This window comes from Orbicella franksi, chromosome 12, assembly GCF_964199315.1.
Source record: "Orbicella franksi chromosome 12, jaOrbFran1.1, whole genome shotgun sequence".
NCBI lineage: Eukaryota > Metazoa > Cnidaria > Anthozoa > Scleractinia > Merulinidae > Orbicella > Orbicella franksi.
The window spans coordinates 23,180,773-23,200,038 of record NC_138156.1 but is presented as its reverse complement, the minus strand read 5'-3'; the positions used below and the strand labels follow the sequence as shown (position 1 = coordinate 23,200,038).

Sequence of the window (19,266 nt, the reverse complement as noted above, 5' to 3'; positions counted from 1 at the left end):
CTCAGTGAAAACGTAGTGCTTGAAATTCGCGTGTTTTTCACCTGTGCGCAGTGACGTCATGCTATGCGCCCAAGCCTTCAACATGGCTTCCAAAATGGCGGACCTTCAAATTGTTCAGGTAGGGAGCTTTCTGCTGTTACAATCAAGTTAAAAAGTTAGTTCAAATCCTAAAACATAGCGATTTGATTACGACGTATCATGTGCTTTCGCAAGAACGACTTTTTAAAAAATGGGTTTTCGCCTTCCGTTCTCCTTTAAGAGCAATTACTGCAAAACAATGTTTTAACACCAGTTCAGTTTATTAGACAAAATTACAAAAGCCTCGTAAATTCCAACCAGCCCATGCAAGTTAAATATATTTCAGTGTTCTATAAAAGGGACTGGCAATCAAAGTTACTTGCCTTGATATGCACTTCCACCTCGGTTAAATATTTAATTAGTTTAATCCCCGTGTACTTCCCTTTGTATTGACATTTGTCAGGCGTGTTCACCCGTTTGCCTTGTTACTAGGCCTTGTTAATACGCCGCGGTAAATTGATCCATTTCATAAGGTGGCGTTTTGAGCCGATCAGCATGACAATACTACATGCCTAGCTACTCTAGCAAACTAGTTTTGTAATGAATTAAAATTCAAATACAAGACAGAAACTTGCCCGAGATCTCCGACTCGACTGCTTTCGCTAATGAAATATGAATTCAAATGCACTTCAATTTGTTTCCACAAAACTGACCAAACATGAGCAATTCGTGAAGCTAAACTCCTTGGAAAATGTTATGCCAGGCGGTATACTATACCGGAAAGGCTTTTTTATAATCAAAGTATTGATTATCATTATTATTGTCATTGTCATTGTCATTGTCATTGTCATTGTCATTGTCATTGTCATTGTCATTGTCATTGTCATTGTCATTGTCATTGTCATTGTCATTGTCATTGTCATTGTTATTGTCATTGTCATGGTGACAGTCATAACCAGTGCTGAAGTCAACAATCCTGAAGCAAAATTAGGAACACTGATTGCTTGTCTAGTATATTTCTTAACTGACTTCCACGGAGGCTACGTTGGTGTCCTTTCTAGGCGGATTCATACTAAGTCTTGTAATTTTCTGAAAATCATTTTCTCTAAAACTTTATAGTCTCACCACTACTGATTTAGCCTAAACATGCTCTAAAATGGTTCTCTATACCTGTCGTTAAGCTACTGTGATTCTTAATTTTATTCATGCGTGCAAACGTATTTTTTTCTCTCGATGAAAACCAAGAATGGAAGGATCAATACTAGCACAACTTTTTAAAGGAACCAGTTGACCATTCGCCTTTAATTTATAAACAGGTAGCTTCTGATATGGCTGATCTAAGTCCAAGATCTACCGGCCTTATTCGATAAATTTCACTCGTTTCGACAGAAAGACTGAGTAAAGAAGTATCACGATGGAAGCTCGGTCGGCGCACGCGCCAAAAAATCCCATGTTTGGAGTCTGAGCTGCAACCTCGCTCATTGCTCTTCTGTTATCAGCTACGTCAGCTTCATGCCAGTGTTTACAGGAGAAAATCTTATGGAATTCTCTTCGAAATGCGGGATTCATCCCAGCATATATGAAGGGGTTGATTGAATCCGACAAATAAAATAGAAACATACAAAAGAGCTCAACGTTTCGAGGCATCATTGTGACAAGACGAAAGCGACGGAGAATAACGATGATCCAGACGGTACCCAGCAGATCATGAAGGCGAAGACGACTACGAACTGAGAGACTTGCTGAGTTTGATTTCATGATTGGTGATACCCTTGCTTTTCCACCATTTACGGCTTCTTTCCCGAGCGTTTTCTCGTCTTTGAATCGTCGCAGTTGCAGACGCATTGTGCTGTCGGATCACCTTCACGACTTTTGTGTAGCTGAATGCAGTTGATATCAACGGTGTTAAAAAGAACAACGTAACGACGATGCCGTAGTGAATAAGTTTGCCGGTTTCGGCAATAGAGTACTGCGATAGAGTACTGGGCGTAACCTGGGACGAATTTGTACGCTTGAAGATCGAACCACCGTGTAACATGCAACGAAATATCACACGAAGGCAAGCAAAGCGCGCGACTTTCTCGCTGAAAACAGTCTCTTGTACTGCTGATCCGACTTGCCTATCCTCACATAACGATTTAAAGCTCTTAAACCCATGGTTACAGGAGAAACGTAGATAACAAACTGGCTGAAGAAGGCGTAAAGTTGCCAAAGCGTTCCGCCGAAAATCCAGTTGCCTGCTGTCAATACGCTCGCGCTTATGGGCATCACAAACACAGCAGAGAGCAAATCGGAGACGAGCATTCTTGCAAATCGCAATACAAACCAAGGTGTTTCCAATTAGAGACAAAATGTTCAAGGTTATGAGCAGGCTGATGACTTCTACAACGATCGAAGTGAGACTCCGTGAGCTCAAATCGTCCGGCATCATAGACACAAAGGTGCCAACCTTACCATCAAATTGATCTCACTGCTCTCGAGTTTGCTGTAAAGCCTCAGAAAAGGTTTTTCGTTTCAGCTATCGGCGTCACATGTTAATCCCAGTATTTCGCTTTCACCAGTGGAGATGTCAATTGCCCATCCAATTTCAACATTCGTTAGCATATTGTTGACGGTATTTCTTAATACATTTCGAAACTTTAATAGGAGTTTAAATAAGAGACGGATGTCCCCGGCACAAACAATAAAAAACTGAATGAACGGCAGAGAAATGAGTAGACAAACGAGTGCAAAGCAAACAAACACCCAAACACAAGCTTGGCAACCCAACAAACACATGGTCGAAAGTGCAGGAAGACGCTCGCTGCCCAAATAGCAAAAGCAGTTTAAGCAGCAACGGCAACAACGCCAAAGGCAACATCGATTTAAAAAGGACTTAATATCCAACCTACGAATCTCGCGAGAATATAGATTCATTCAGTTTGTCCATACTGTCAAAAATATCCCAAACAGAATATGTAAGACAGCACGTTCTCTCGAATATGCAGAGTGTGGCTATTTCACGTTCTTGTTTCGTGAGCTTTTATAAACAACAGCAAAGAAATGAACAAAGAATTATAACACACGCTTACACAGCCGTGCTCGTTGCCGTTGCCGTTGCCGTTAAAGTTTGCATAATTAAACTCCCTAAAACCGAATAAACAGCTACTAAGCGAGCACAAACCAAACGAAAGCCCGGCCGAACAAAAAGATGGCTGAGAGTGCACAAAACATCTCTGCTATGAAACGAAATCAAAACATATAAAATGGCGTTCCCGCCATTTCGTCTCAGGTAGTTTCGAGAAAGTCGCTTCGGTTGTCCACGCATCGCGCGAGTAGCATCCTCTGAAGAACTGGGTACCGTGTCTAAAAATAACTTAAGAGGGATTACCTTAGTTAGAGGACCTATATGAGGAATTCTCTCTCTTATCTCTTGACTCTACAAATTACACCCAGATAACAGCGGAAACCACACATACCTATATGACCTCGATCTAACGGCTCTACTCTGGCAAAATGTCTTCTTAATAACACCATAAAGTATCCCTCCGATACGAGTATGAACTAATAAAGGTCGCGAGGCCGAAATTTACAAAAACAACGGCAAATTCACAAGTGTCACGAAGCTAGGGGTTCGCCCATGTAGGGCCTGTCATCCTCATTTAACACTGCCATTTAATCCAAAATCAGCCATTGCTTAACGAAATATTCAAAGATCCCCCTATCGTAAAAGGGGCAGATCCTTAAAAGATATACACGTTCGAGAAAAACTTTAAAAGTGGCTATTACGCGACGATAGGAGTTGTGTAGGCCTGTCACCCCCAATGTTATCACTGGAGAGCGTCGAAATCTTCGAAAGACACGAACTCGCGTGCTCCAACTCGAAAGCACTTCTGAGCTTTGCCAGAAACCTCTGCTCTAAGGCGCTGGACAATTATTGTTTCAAGGTCTTTGGATGACTTGCCAGAATTATTCTTCCCTTTTCTTCCTTAGCGCAGTTCTTTCATTTTGTTTGTAGATTTGCTCTAATTTTGACCTCCGGAAGCCATGTTTGCATGAGGTCAGTTTTATTTTGGTACCTAATTCTCATGTTACGGAACAAAATCGGTCAGAATTTCACATCTCGATTGATAAAGCAGTTAATATTTAGATGAAGTTGGATTTGTTTGCTTGGGCGTCTTTTTTTCATCTCATTTTTGAGTTGTATTTAGACGCGGCTTTTCGTCCGATCTTTGACTACACTTGACTGGAACGGAAGTGCTTTTAAATTTGTGAACATGTGCTTCGTCAAAGTGGTCCTATTGTTCCCTTGAAAGACTCTTTTGTTTACGTTTGACAGCAGCGTACGTCAGAAACATAAAACAGAACACGCCGCGCATGCTTTCTGATCAGTCTCGCGAGATAAATAGATGACATCCGTTGCTAGTATTTAAGCGGTGTATACGACATGAAACAAAAATTGCTGCTTATTTGAAAGGCCTTTCAAAATACAGAACAATGGCGTTTTTCTTTTTAAAATATCTCTTTTCGTTTTAGAGATATTGACGTTTCTCTGTTATGCAAATTAGATCAGTGACGACGTCATATTGTTTGAACCTAAAAACTGATAAAATACTGAATAAACAATATCTCTAGAAATACTGAAGCAGTGTTCTTGAAACTTGGCACCCTTAGTGTTGTTGCCAGAGCAACTCTTTCGGCAAGTCTCTTTCTGTCAAAAAACCAAATATCCCCATTTGCAACCTCTAAAGTGAGACAAAGGGTCCTACATGGAACAGACATAGTCCCCATATTGTCTTACCTCCCATCATTAGATTGGGTGGGGTAGATGATTATTGGTTTAAGACAAAAACTGGGAATTTCAGTTTTTATTAAGACAGCACCAGCGGCAAAACTGTTGTCATAGTAACAGCACTAAGGGTGTCATTTTGTTTCTTTTATGATGCACATTTGTGGTGCCAAGTTTCAAGAACGCTGCTTCAATATTTCCAGAGATATTGTTTATTCAGTATTTAACCGCGTTTTAGTTGCAAGCCTTATGACGTCATCACTGATCTAATTTGCATAATAGAAAAACGTCAGTATCTCCAACCTCGTTTCCAGAGTCGCTCTCCTCTGCCTCCAGAAAGACCCTGGTTGTGCCTGGTCACGTGACCACCCAGAATCTAAGTGGTAAAAAAGTCTGTTGGGCGGGAGGGGTGGCAAAGTGTTTTGATTGTTCTTTTGGCAAACTTTGTGGGTTTTAAAACCTCGAGCAGTCGCTAAAAACTACCCGCTTTCTCGAGGCCGCTGATGTGGAATTTTGCCAATAAACAATGCTATATTATTTCTGCCGTCTTCAAAATATAGAAGACTTTCGTTCACAAAGAAATTCGGCAGCCGAATGGAGCTCAAACTTTTCGACGGTTAACACATGTAAAACGTCACGTACCGAATCGAAGTGAAACCAGTGGATCAGTCTCTTGAACCTTTGAATTCGGAGGTAATTTAATTTCTTCTTTGTGCTGTGTTTTGGATGTTAAAAAGTATTTCTCTCACGCCGTCGATTAGCCGAATATTCTGACTTGCATTTGATTTACAGCAATGTAAATTATTTACAGTTTTGTCGACATAGAAGCACTTATAATTCATTAGCATCAGGTTTATGTAAGTTTATATTAAGACAGATGTTTAAGACGGTGCCTTGGCTTAATCAAGAATTATATTTTGCAAAATGGTAAATAAGACATCGCTTTATATAGTGAACAATGTGCCGTGAGGTTAACAGCGAAACAGTTTTACTTCTTAGTAATTCGACCGGCTGGAATTGAAATCAGAGTGATACTTCATTACGCTGGATATATGTAAATATATTTCGTTTGGCCTGTGTGAAGCTTAGAATAAGACTGGAGAATTTCAAAGGTGTATTTGCCCGTGTGTGGGTTTTAAACATAGCGATGGCCAGCGATTGCCTTTCTTTCGCTTCAGTTGAGATCGACAAAAATTGTTCGTGGACTCTACCCCCGTGAAAAAGTTTGTGTCAAAGGTGGTCACGTGACCAACCGCAACCAGGGGCTTCCAACGACCAAGGGAGGCAGCGGAGAGAGAGCCTAGGAGTGAGGTTGCAATATCTCTAATACGAAAAAAGATATTTCAAAAAGAAAAACGCCATTCTTCTGTATTTTGAAAGGCTTTTCAAATCAGCAGAAATTATTTTTCATGTCATATACACTTTAAGAACTGCCTTAAACCGTGTATAAAGAAATGTTAAATAAAATAAATAAATAAAATAAATAAATAAATTCAGATTTTGAATAAACCAAGTTTTGATGACTAATTGAAAAATCTTCACTGAAGCGCGGCCTGGAGCCGTGAAAACATAGGTTTTCTCTGGCTAAAATATATTTATGTTGTCTGCAAAAGTTTGTTTTTTAACTGGTAACATACCGAGCCAAAAAAACGGCAATAGAAAAAAATACAGAATATCAATTGGCCCACTAGTAAACAACGTTGAAATTGCCTGGTATTGTTGATGAAAGATTTGCGCTCGGCGCTGAAATTGCCCGGGGAAATTGCAATCAAAGGCCGCCGTCCATCGTCTCGTGTTTAGTCGCACATATCCACGCGAGGAACCACGCAGGCTGGTCCACTGAACTGTAGTCACAGACTAAACGAAAGCTCTTGGCAAGTCTCACCCCTTGTCTCCTTTCTCTTTTAACGCGCGGCCATTATGAAACTAGCCTGTATAGCTTAGCGGTTTAAGCAATTTTTTAAGCAATTTGAGCGCGAGCGCACAAAACAGTAATATTTCCGTGAGAAGCCTGTGCTCTGACACGCACTTCAGTGCGAGGCATCACGCGATCACCCGAGAGGTCGCGCGATTTAAAGTTTGCAAAACTCACAACAAACATGACGGCGCGAGGCCTACTTCGTAAAACTTTGTTTCCACCAAATTTAGTGAGCTGTTTGCGATATCGCTTATTTTTTACCTTCGAAAACATTTATCCTTCAGACAATTTCAAATGAAAAAACATTCTTTTAAACCGCTGTGCTGGAATGTAAACGAAAATTGTGATGTTGATGTTGCGATCGATCGCGCCGGTTATCAATCTAAAAAAAACAGCAGGAGAAAAACTACTCTTCAAGTTTTCTTGGTTATTTTTTTCTAGGCCAGTCTCACCTTCGGGTATTTATGACACTCTTCTTCTACCGCTTATGCTGCTAACGACAACAGCAAAAAAGAAAACACTATTTGTGGGTATTCGCGTTTATTCCCGTGGAATTGCGGGCTTTGCTGAGCAACGGGCCGCCCTCACGAATGCGCAAAGTGCGATCTTGTAAACTCGAGATTTTAATTTGCGCGTAGAACGCGCGCTAAAAATTCCTTATCCACGAAGCTAATATCTCCCAAAAACTGATCCGGTGACCCTACTTTTTTAATGTAAAAAATTGTTCATCAGCAAAAGCGGAAGGCATGTGCGAAATTGTAAAAAAAAAACTATGGAGTGGAATTTTTCCAATCTTAAAATTTCCATTTTCTCTTAATTTTAGCAAAATCCACCGCACAGGATTTTTTCTAATTTTGCCTGTTTCTTCTTCTGTGTGTAATAAAAAGATTTTTTAAAAAAAAAAAAAATGGAATCACCGGCTTAGCAGATGCAAATGACAGTAAAAAGTAGGTCAAGTAGATCAAAGTGGCTGTGAGCCACTGAACTTGGAAAATAAATTATAAAAGGGTGTTATGAGGCATTGCTCATTAAGGAATCGAACTACTTGTGATGTGAGGGTAGTTTAGCTTTCGAACAAGCCCATAAAGCCTTTTTCTATTCAGGGATGTGTTGTGATATTTGCAAAATGGAAAACTGAGTTCAGCTTTAAGAAACTGTTTGTTACTCAGGCTTGCCTACACGTTTTACTTTACATGTATTTGTACATGTCTTTCTTGTGCTGTAGTCAAAAACGGCGAGATCATTTTGTTTGGTCAAAAGGGAGGTATAGCCTGAGCGAAACACTTGAAGCTGCGGTACCACTAAGACTTTCCCTGAATCGAGTCGCTAAGGAAGAACCATAAGTATTTTCCTTGCAATGAAAGAAATCATTCTACCTTCTACCTCTCGAAAATAACCAACTTGACACGATGCAAGCGACTGTAAAACGGCCTTAGACGGCTGATGTTCGAAACCGAGGGAAGGTGGGGGGGGGGGGGGGGGGACTCCTATATGAAAAGGTCGGGGATGCTCGTCATCTCGGGTACAAATCAAGGATTCTGGGTTCACTTAGGGTGTTGATGAAGAAACGTCACTATTTTTAGCTGTCAGAGTATCCCTTAGGGTGCACTCGAGGAAATAATAATAAAAGAAACGCTTTCATTTAATATCTGTTTTCAGGCTTGATTTCCGCCGATCCCTCGAGTACGCGAGTCGGGTCCACAAGTCCGCGCGGGATTCGTTCTTGAACAGTGGCTAGTGATCGAACCTATTCCGTTTTAAGTGGTATCTTAGGGGGCTAATGAAGCTCAAGCAACGTCCATATTAGTCTCCCTTTTTAATCGGAGTTAAATTCAAATTTTGCGACGAGCATCCCTTGCTTTTTCATTTGGGAGTTTTCCCCGGGTTTCCAAATGTCTAACGCGAAGTAAAGGAGTGATGGAGTAAAATCGTTTCCACCACTACAACTTGGAAAATAATAAATACTTTCCAAGTTAAAAATGCCGCTTATCCGTGCAGGTTTCTCAGTTGTCTCTCTCTCAGGCTCCTCGCGGATTCGCCGCTCGTTAAGGCGGCTCTGGCGCTTCGCCGCTTTCTTAGCGCGCTCAAATTGCTTAAAAACCACCAACCTACGCAGGCTATTATGAAACCTGAAAATCTCTCCCCTCGATGAGAGTTAATATTTTAAAACTAGTTAACGACGATAATAGAAAATTGACACGTAATCGGAGTGTCATGATTACAAAGTGGCAGACGATATAATATTAGCTGATATTCGGAAAAATAAACCGCCTTCACCGCCTTCATTCCATTCCCTTCTAAACGACTCAAAAAAGACACAGAAACACAGGAAAATAACAGCACATTTATTTTTACTGCTGATATAGTGTTCGGGTCTCCTGTGATTTCGTCACAAAACAAACAAATCAGGGTGATATTACTGTTTCAGCAACATGTTACCGCTTTGCGTGAAACTGTCTGAAAATAGTTCCGCACGGACCACGGGCAACTTTAGATATCGGCTTTAAAGTTTAAAGTGCTTTCGTTATTTCATGACTAATGACTGTCAATACTTTGCACACCGTCTCAAATAAAAGGGAACACGATCAACTCATTTCACCACAGCAAGCGACGTTCTCCGCTGAAGATCTGAGCTTCTTGACGGAATCATTCTGTTCTCTCTTGAGTTCTCCTCTCCAAGTAACAGGTATTGTACGATTACATATATGCACGATACATTTTCTTAGGCTGATGTTAAAATTGAAATTTCTGTCGTAGAAGCGAGGAAAAAGTAATAAGTGCGACTCAGAAAGAAGCTTGTAGAGCGAAATATCTTTTTTGGTTCGCCATGCAGAATGTTTCCTTTAAAGGGCATCAGAATTCATGAAAGTTTTATTGTTCCTCTTGATTTATTTATTTATGTTTTATCTTACTTTGTAACTTAAGTTGTGTATTTGTAGCCCTTGTTTTTAAGTTCTCAATTCGCTAACTTCAAATAGTGGCCATTGCAAGCAAAAGCTATTTTGTTTTCTCTGGCCACCTTAAAGGGGCTCTAACAGATGACAACTTTGTTCTTTTTACTTCTTTGAGTAATTAATGCCAGGGGTAAAAGATTGTTAATAAAACGAAAAAGCGCGTTAATGTTTTTAATTTAGGCCTATATCATAGCAAACTCGGGCTAAAACTACCAGGTTGCCGATTTTGCGTCGATGGTTGTAGCGTGTATATATTTCGCGTGGTTAATGTCACATACTGTTTCAGCGACCCACTCATGGCAATATAGAAAACAAGCGTTATGAATTAGTTTGCCAGTACTGATATAGTACTCTCTATGATTCAACAGGTGAAAAGTGGGAGCTATTAGCCAAAGGCAAAATGTGCACCACGAGGTATGTTTAAGTTACGATGAATAAATTGATGTCATCTTGGTGATATCGCGCAGTCTCTAACTTTCAACTCAGACTTTGAAACGTTTTTGCGTTGAACTTAATAAATTATCAAACAGCTCACAGCTCCAAGCCCCGAGGGTCCTCATGTGTTTCAGTGAAAATAGTATACGAAGTTATTTTGCTTTGAAATAAAGAGTATGCAGTATACGATGGGTATATGTCGGTATATTTGACAATTGTCTTCGACGTATTTTTAGGGAATTTTTCTATTAGCTTAGTTAGGACTAGTTTCAAAGTATTTTTAACATACTTTTATATTTCTACTATTGTTTAGTAGAATTCTACCTGAACACTAATGCAAATGCTGCAATCTGATTGGCTGAGCCATTGCACACTATCAGCCATTAGTATCACCCAACTAGTGGACTAATGCAAATCCTGCATTTTGATTGGCTACGCTACTAGGGGACTATTAGTAATAGTCATCGAGTAGCGAAATTGGCGCCATCGAGCGTGACGCTTTCTTTCGTTTTATTCCCAAATAAATATTTCTTCAACTTGCATTTGCTAACTTTATTATTACCTTTTCTGTCCGACTAGTTGGGTGATACTAAAACAATTAGACCCTTCGCCCTCAAGGGCCACGGGTCTAATTGTTAATTAGTGTGCAGTGGTTGGTGGTCGTCTTCGAAACAGCGACGTATTTTTCGTTTTTCCAAAGTTTTGAAGGAATATTTTGATGCAAATGACTAATTAATATTCCTGAGATGATTGAAAAAAGGACATTTACTGTTTCGAGACTTGAAAAAACCTTGGAATTACTGAAAAAATGATGCGCCCGTGCACACAACTGCAACGTCAAATGGCAATTCAATCCAAGCTATCTTACTAAGGCACGAAGTTTAATAGTACGCCAAGAAATAACTGGAAACTGTTATTTGAAATAAATTCTAGTTAGAATTCTACTAAAACAATTAGATTATTCGCTCTCGATTTCTATGAGGTGATAGTTGCTTCTATCACCTCATAGAAATCTCGAGCTCATAATCTAATTGTTAATTGTCATAGAATATCAGTTTTTGTAACTGTAAGAGTTACCCTAGTTAAATAATTCTTCTTCTTCTTCTTCTTCTTCTTCTTCCTCTTCTCCTTCTCCTTCTTCTTCTTCTTCTAAATCTAATAATAGAAAAATATAACTAATCCTAAAAGACATATATTACGTGAGATATAATTTTTCAAATAGAGTCTATGAATACCATAGTTAGTATCTACTAACTATGATGAATACACTGTGATTTAAATGTCACTCTTTTCTCTATTGCAGCTTTCTCTTTGGAATGCTACTTGTCATAGCCTGCTATGAAACGCCTCAAGCGTCAGTTTCTTCTTCTACACAACTACTGCTGGATACCCTGAACCTCCCAAACTGCGAGGCTTCACTCGCCAAAAGATTATTATGTCTTAAACACGGCAAGTATCGCACGTTTGATGGCACATGCAACAATCTCTGCAACATTACAACCGGAGCCGCCTTCACACCGCATCAACGTTTCGTTCCTCCTGCGTATGAGCCAGACTTCCAACCTCGGCAATTCTCTACCTTGCAATTTACCGGCGGACCATTTCCCCTTCCAAATGCAAGACAAGTTAGCAAGAAGGTATTTTCCAGTTCTGAAGTCCAAGCGGATTTTACCCACATGGTAATGACGTGGGGTCAATTTTTGGACCATGACGTCACGCTAACTGAGTTTACCGTAGGGGTGGACCCACAGACCGATTGTGGCGTGAGCCAGAACGCTTGTCCCAGCCTGTTTGAGAAGCCTGACTGCTTTGGAGTCAACATCACCAGCGGGAATAATCTATTAGGTGACCCTAGCGCAAAGTGTACCCCTCTCGCCAGGTCAGAACGGAACGGCAATGGCGAGCAGGTCAGTTGTTATCCTTGATGACACATCGGACAGTTTCTAATCTTCTGAGATTACACATTGGTCAGTTTCTTTTTCTAAATTACACGCAGTTCATATATGGTCAAATTTCTTATCATATATGCCTAATAGATCAGTTACTTAATCATGACTTCACATAATGCACACGTCATGGAAGCCAGTTTGGTTTCAGTTACAGTGTTAAATACTCATAACATTTAAAAAACAAAGTGGCTAGACAAAGAAAGACTTCAGCAAATGTTAGCTACACTAGCTTCTCGCAAAATTTTAATAACCGCATTAAATAATACTTTAGACAATATTGTGTTACTCAGTAGTTAGTTATCTTTAAGTACAACGTGAAAAGGGATAGCTATACTATCATCTATTTAATAAAACTACTGTGTGAATATATCTTCCTTCAAAAAGTAAGTTGTAACAAAGTTCTGATACGAAAACAAAATATATTATTTTGCGTAAGCATGCCATGTTATTAGTTCTCTCCAGTTCAGACTTACACTATTAGCGATTAGTGGAAATCGTATTCTATGTAATTCTGCAGTTTCGTTAGCTTATAAACAGTTTAGCGTCCTTAGCAAAATGAATGGTTGTCTCTAACCTAAATAACCTAAATTTTTCTACGACAGATAAACGAGATAACCGCTTACATTGATTCGTCACAAGTGTACGGTTCAGATCTCGAAACAGCGGACAGCCTTCGCAAATTCATAGGGGGTGAACTTCTGGTTGATGCCTTTCCTGACGTTAATCAACTACCAGTTCTACCGGTGGCTGAATCTGCGGGCGGTGAAGCAGGCTTCTGTAGATCTAGCGATCTCGTAAATGAACCTTGCTTCAGAGCTGGTGATCCTCGGGTGAATGAGAATCAAGGTGGGAGAAACTGGTGACGTAACTTCAAAATCGTGCTGTTAAGAAATCCGAACTCAGCTTAGCGATAACACTACCTCATAATTAAACTGAACAATGAGACACAAACACCTTTTAGTGTTAACCGACAGGCATACATGTTTATTTGAATTTCGCTTAGAACGGTTTTCAAATGAGTTTCGTAGAACCAATATTAAAGTAATCACTCTAGCCAATCACAAAGGACACAAACAATACAGTGAACCAATCAAAATTCCAAGTGCATGCATGTAGCTGACGGCAAGCGCGGGAAAACCTGGACGAGCGAGTGACGATTGGTTTAGGTTTCACTTCTGATTAAATGAAAAAGTGGCGCTAGTTTTGTAAGCCAATCGTGTCGCGGAGTAATGCAAAAGTGAATTTTTACTTAACTCCACTTAAACAACCATTATATTCTCTTGTTTGACAGCTTTAATGGCAATGCACGCTCTGTGGGTTCGTGAACACAACCGTATTGCCAAACTCCTACACTTATTAAATCCATGGTATAATGACGAGAAACTGTTTCAAGAGGCGCGCCGAATCGTTGGTGCCATGATACAACACATTACATATAATGAATGGTTGCCAGCACTCATCCCCAATCAAACTTTGGTAAGACCCAGATAGAAGAACATAATGTAATAATTCATCCTTCTTTTCTCATTAGGAAAAAGAATACGTAGATATCCATTTATTTGTAACTTCTAAATTATACATCGCGCAGAATGCTATTGTCTTTCGCGACATATATTTGCAGTGCTCAGTTTTTCAATGCGTGGAATAATATTTACAAATATTAACTGTCGGAATTCCGACTACTCTCGTCAATGAATCGGCGACTGTCAATCAAACGGTCTGATGTGTGAAGTAAATCCCAAGGTGTAATAAGCTAACAAAAGCGCTCTAATTTAAAGGCGGCCTGCGCTCTTCACAAAGACTTTTGTCAACAAAGTCGTGTGCAGCGACATTCTCACTTTTTTTGTTGACATGTCACACTCGAAATGGTTTGAGCGCGGGAGCCAAAAGTTCTCCCACAAAATATTCTTCTTCCAAAGCATTGCGAAATGGAAAGAACGGTGCGCAAAAAACTTTCTTCTACTTTATCGTTGTCCTCTTTTACTCGACCGGTCAAAGCAGTTCATCAGACGTAGTCTTTTACTCGATCGGTTTACGTAGTCTGTCGTTGATCGAGGACTTAAAAGGCAACACATGTCTTTTTCTATTCGAAAGATGAAGGGGAAAACAAATGACATTTCTGTTTGAAATCCAGAGCCGAACAAAAAAGCAAAGGCACGCAGCGCGTCTTACGCCTGAGTGAGCATTGTTGTCCATTGCATGTGTGAGATAATTATTCAAAATTGGAACCGTTTTAATTGATCAAAACATTTAAAAGGCCCAGGTTCGAGTATTCCGTCGTTAGAATCCTCTTTGGAGTAACATGTCAAAGCGTACGAGATACCAGCTCGGCTTTTATGCATCACTATTTGATGACATTTATGATCGTGGCCTCAGTTATAAGTACCGACCCAAGCAAAAGCCCGCTGTTATGAAGAAAGCTCTGTTCAAAGGGTTACGTGATCACACACAAAAAGGGCTTATCCACAAACTTTAAGTGGTACTATGATCAAATTTTTACCCCTTGAATTTTTAGCTTAATCACCTAGAATTCCACGAAAGATAAAAAGCGCTGTTTTCCATTTGCAAATATCTTTACTGGTTCCGAAGATATTAAAAATGTGAGATATGTAAATCCGCAACTTATGATGCACTTTAGGGTAACGTATAAAAAGTACTCAATACTGCTCTAACCTGGTCTCCTTTCGGCATTTCGTACGCTTCTTTAGTGGTTTCGGCAAAACTTCGGACATGAATCATATCTCGACGAAACACGTTAAAGCATGAATCAATAGTTGAATTATTATTTTGATCCGGGGCGCTCCAATTGTATGGATTTTAATGACGGCGTACACACCTGCAAAACCTATTTAGCATCAGCAGTACACCTTATAATCTAAGAGATTCTGAGATCAAACTAGACTTACCCAAGCCGCGCACGAACTACTGCAAGCGCGGCTCTGTTCCAAGTGAATGGATATTAACCGCGAACGACCGTCTTCTGTTTCAGAGGCAAGAAGCAGGAGTTGCGTTAGAGGCACCTGGAACATTCTTCGACGGTTACGATCCTTTTGTAAAGTGTGTAATGTTCAACGAATTCTCTACGGCTGGTTTAAGAATAGGCCACACCCTGATTCGGGAAACCTTTACACTGGCGGATGGAGTTCGTAGAGTGGACCGCCTGAATGAATCTGCAGTCGATTTTTTTGACCCAGCAGTGCTCTACGAACTAAACTTAGGAGTCAATCCCTATACAGGTTTATATCTTGGATTAGCTTTGGAAAGAGCCTTCGAATTTGACCGGTATGTGTTCATTGTTTAGGCTTGTCAGTTTTGTAAGACAAAATAAACTGATTGACAATCGGAAAGCAAAAACTTCATTTCTCGATTGTCTTTCAGCAGCCCTTGAACTGTAACTTACATAACACAGACACTTCGATCTCATGAACCGTGATCTAATAGCGAAGTAGTTAAATGACTTTATTATATATGCGTTTTTATTTGGGGGAGAAATGGTCGCAATCAAAGTGAGGGTGGTTTAATGTAATACTTCTCAAAGAGACGTTCTGACTAACAGACACTATTCCTCCAAACTATTAAATATTGACCTCACTCGGTCGATAAGCACTTTATAATACAACAATGTGTGTATGTGCGTGTGTGTGTCGTGTGTGTGAGTGTGTGAACGTTTCATTTATGAGGGTGTTTACTTTCTTTCTGCGCTTCCTGTTTAAGTTTCCGATTGAATAGTTCTACATCGGAAAACTCGGTCAGTATAGAAACTTCGTTGTCAGAATATTCATTCTCTGTCATTAAAACGCATCGATTTTGCTAGGCCTTGCCCTTAAATTGAGTTATTTTGATAACAGCAACTGTTAAAAGGACACCAAATTCATGAGTAGATCCTTTTACAAAAATATAATGATCTAAATAGCAAGTTCGGGCTTTCATGCCAAACAGTTAAAAACGATTCTCCAAAAAATCGTATTTGACAATAAGTTAGTGTTTTTCTTTCTCGTAGGAATATTGCTTTGGCGGTGTTGGAGAAACTCATAATACCAGGACCACACGATGGTATTTTTGGTGACCTTGCTTCTATAAACATTCAGCGTGCACGAGATCATGGCATACCAGGCTATATCGAGATTTCAAACCTTTGTGGTGGTCCAGCAGCTACAGGTACCGGCTTCAATGATCTTACAGATATACCATTTGCTCAGCGGGTGAGACTGGAAGACACTTACAGAACTGTCGAGGACATCGATCTATTTGCGGGAATATTGAGTGAAAACCCTATAGAAGGCAGTGAGATGGGAAGAACCGCCACCTGTCTGTTTCTCAAACAGTTTAAGGACTGCCGCGCTGGTGATCGCTTCTGGTATGAGAGAAACGACCCTCTCACAGGGTTTACCATAGAACAACTGACCGAGATAAGAAAGGCCACTTTGGGTCGAGTGATATGTGACAACTCAGATGGCGTGTTCACTATTCAGCCCAAGGTCTTCTTGCGAAGGATTAACAATAATGTAAATGGTGATGTGTCCTGCAGCGATCTGCCAATTGTCGACTTGAATGTTTTTAAAGAGAGTAAGTACTTTTTGCTTTCTATTTTCATTCTGGAAATTCTACTGCCGATGGAAAAGAATTCTTTTTTTTTTTCTTAGAATATTTTGAAACTGTTTCGACTAATTACTCCGGGAGCAAATATTCCACCAAACTTGTCTTAAAAGTTAACGTAACTAGGTTTGCGCCGTCTTATGAAACCTTGGCAGTTACAACCTTGAATGTAATTTGCAGCGTCTTCTAACTGGTCGACAGTAATTTAGAAGTAGAAGCTTCAAAAGAATAGTCCGCATCGCTATTCTCTCTCTTCCCCAGATCGGTAACCAAGAATCGGAATGTGTGAGAAATGAGCTCGCTGAGACAGACGTAAGGCTCGTGAAAACAAAAGGGTAGCTGTAATATTTTCTTCTGCTTCCTTTTCGCGCTGTCAATCACCAATAACAAGAAATACTACAAAATTCTAGGAAAGATGGCGATAGTTTATAATGCAGAACAAGTACTAAGTGAAATATTAATTTCTTATGTCTTGATTGCTAGGTCCTAAATATTCCGGTGCTCCTAAATTTTCCCGGAGTGGTGGTTTTGGCGGAAATGTCGCTGCTTGAAGTATTCCCAGGGATCCATTCTTGAATTTGCGCCATGCAAGGTTTTGTTTTAGTTAGTCAAAAACGATGTAGTTGATGTTAATAATGAATGTAACACGCCTGAGTTACAACCTACGTGGCCGTCGAATAGCTAGTTATATAACCAATATTATAATTGATAAAGGATTAAATTGCCTTGTTAGTCGATAAGTATAAGCAGTCATTAATTGTTTTTTATCAATCGATCCTTCTCCTTTTAGGAAACGTACGATAAATTGTTTATAACATAAAGGGCAAAAGTTGATGTGTTCCAGCATCGGTTGATGGTGGACAATCCATTTATAAATATGTATATATATAATGTGATGCCGGACCTCTTGAAAAACTCGATAAACTTCGTACGTCATCTTAGGCAGTCTTGAAAAATCTATTTATACCTCAGAAAATTCGGACATCTTAGGTCAACAATGAAAAAACTTGAGTACAAATGTCGTACTTTAGAGAAACTACTAATTCAGTGATTATATATATGCTCCAAATTCGATCGCTTCAAGCGTGAAACTCGAGTAACTATAGATTCTATCTTAATGTTCAGGCTCCAAGTTCAGTCATTTTTAGTACATTTACTATATTATAAAGGAAAGTCGCTGCCGAAGAATTTTTTTGTCATTTCAATACTTAGTTTTTGAATGTTAATCTAATAACGAAGCATGTAAAGTAACTCTATGAAAGTGTAAATAAACTTTAGCAACTTTATATTGAGAGTTCTTCTATGTTTTAACATGCATGAGTTACTATGCAATTCATGCCCCACTCCCCTCCAACCCCGCCCCCACCCCAGGGCCGAAGGGGCCGGCTGTCTTTGTCCCTGTCGCTGTCACTGTCAATGTCATTGTCTTTGTCTTTGTCTTTTTAACTGTCACTGTCACCTTCACTGTCACTGTCACTGTCACTGCCATTGTCATTGCCATTATTATTGATCTAATCTATAGATTCAAAAGTGATATAAAGAACAAAGAGCTTCACATGTTTACCAAAACCTGTTTTTTTTTTTATTCCAGCAAGCAGAGCGGATTACATAAAGAAGTCCATCATTGTTGATCTCATTTTGCTGCAAGAAACAACAAAAACAAATTCCCCTTACTGATATCCCTTAATTTTACAGTTGCACTGAGTACAAAGATGCGGCATCTTGTAGGATAGTGACTTCGATGTACTTGATTCCAACTTTATGGAACTTGTTTGCTTTATAAACCTCGAGAGTGAGTCCGTCGTGGGGCAGCACTATCAGCTTGAAGTAAGCCGTGTTTACGAAACCTCCGTCATGCGCAGTGTAGCACGAGCCCCAATGTTCATCCACCTTCAGAGTGATCGCAAACTGACCGGGATAGAAAGAGTCGCTTGGTTTAGGCGAAGGAGTGCCGACCCACACACTTCCTCTCAACTTTGTACCAGAGTGACCGAAGAACCCATTACATAGGGGGCCGTACCTGTAATCAGCTTTACCCCTCGTAGTAATTCCGAAAACAGCATTCCCGTCTGACACACCATATAAAATATCGCTGCCATAACGTGCTGTCCCGATACTGACGTCATGCGAGACCACGATTTCAACGGTCAGCGAGGCGAAAACATCCAAGACACCAGCAGGAATCATGGGAACTTTAAGGAGGGCGGCGTTATCTGCTGAGCCTCTGTTGAATGTGAGCTGTTCAGTGGTTTTCGTGTGGAAACTGGCAATATAGGACGCATGGGCCTTCAGCCATGTTGGAGACATGGTTTGATGATAAATCACGATTTCTTTTGGTATGTCTAGGGAGAGACAAATAATTTTCAAATTTATTTATTTTATTAATTCTGTTACAAGAAAACAAAATGCTCGATACTCAAGCTTGTAAAGAAAAATTATTAGAAAAATAGACACGTTGGTTTTGACAGATCATTCCACTTGTCAAGGAACCCAGACACTATTGTTCTCTTATCGAGTGCAATTAAACATACGTCCACTTTTCATAAGAAAGTAAGAGAAGCGACGAGAAAAACACCTTTTACACAAGATTCCCTCCTAATTGTCAAGCTAAGATCAGCAAGCTTAAGT

At 39.9% G+C, this 19,266-nt stretch overlaps 2 protein-coding genes and 1 pseudogene across 2 annotated transcripts; 1 reads left to right on the top strand and 2 right to left on the bottom strand.

Moving 5' to 3' along the window:
- Positions 1-1,324: 1,324 nt before the first annotated feature.
- Positions 1,325-4,082, bottom strand: LOC145464246 (melatonin receptor type 1B-B-like; annotated as a pseudogene).
- Positions 4,083-9,081: 4,999 nt separating this feature from the next.
- On the top strand, positions 9,082-18,142 carry LOC145464225 (salivary peroxidase/catechol oxidase-like). Its single transcript, XM_081448057.1, has 8 exons — positions 9,082-9,390; positions 10,027-10,072; positions 11,397-12,000; positions 12,645-12,888; positions 13,334-13,518; positions 15,032-15,324; positions 16,043-16,608; positions 17,122-18,142. The coding sequence occupies exons 1-8, from the start codon at positions 9,243-9,245 to the stop codon at positions 17,187-17,189; spliced, it is 2,154 nt and encodes a 717-aa protein (XP_081304183.1). The 5' UTR covers positions 9,082-9,242; the 3' UTR covers positions 17,190-18,142.
- A 120-nt stretch (positions 18,143-18,262) lies between these two features.
- LOC145464255 (uncharacterized) lies at positions 18,263-18,952 on the bottom strand. Its single transcript, XM_081448091.1, has one exon. It carries the CDS (start codon positions 18,943-18,945, stop codon positions 18,328-18,330), a length of 618 nt encoding a protein of 205 aa, XP_081304217.1. The 5' UTR covers positions 18,946-18,952; the 3' UTR covers positions 18,263-18,327.
- Between the last annotated feature and the right edge of the window lie 314 nt (positions 18,953-19,266).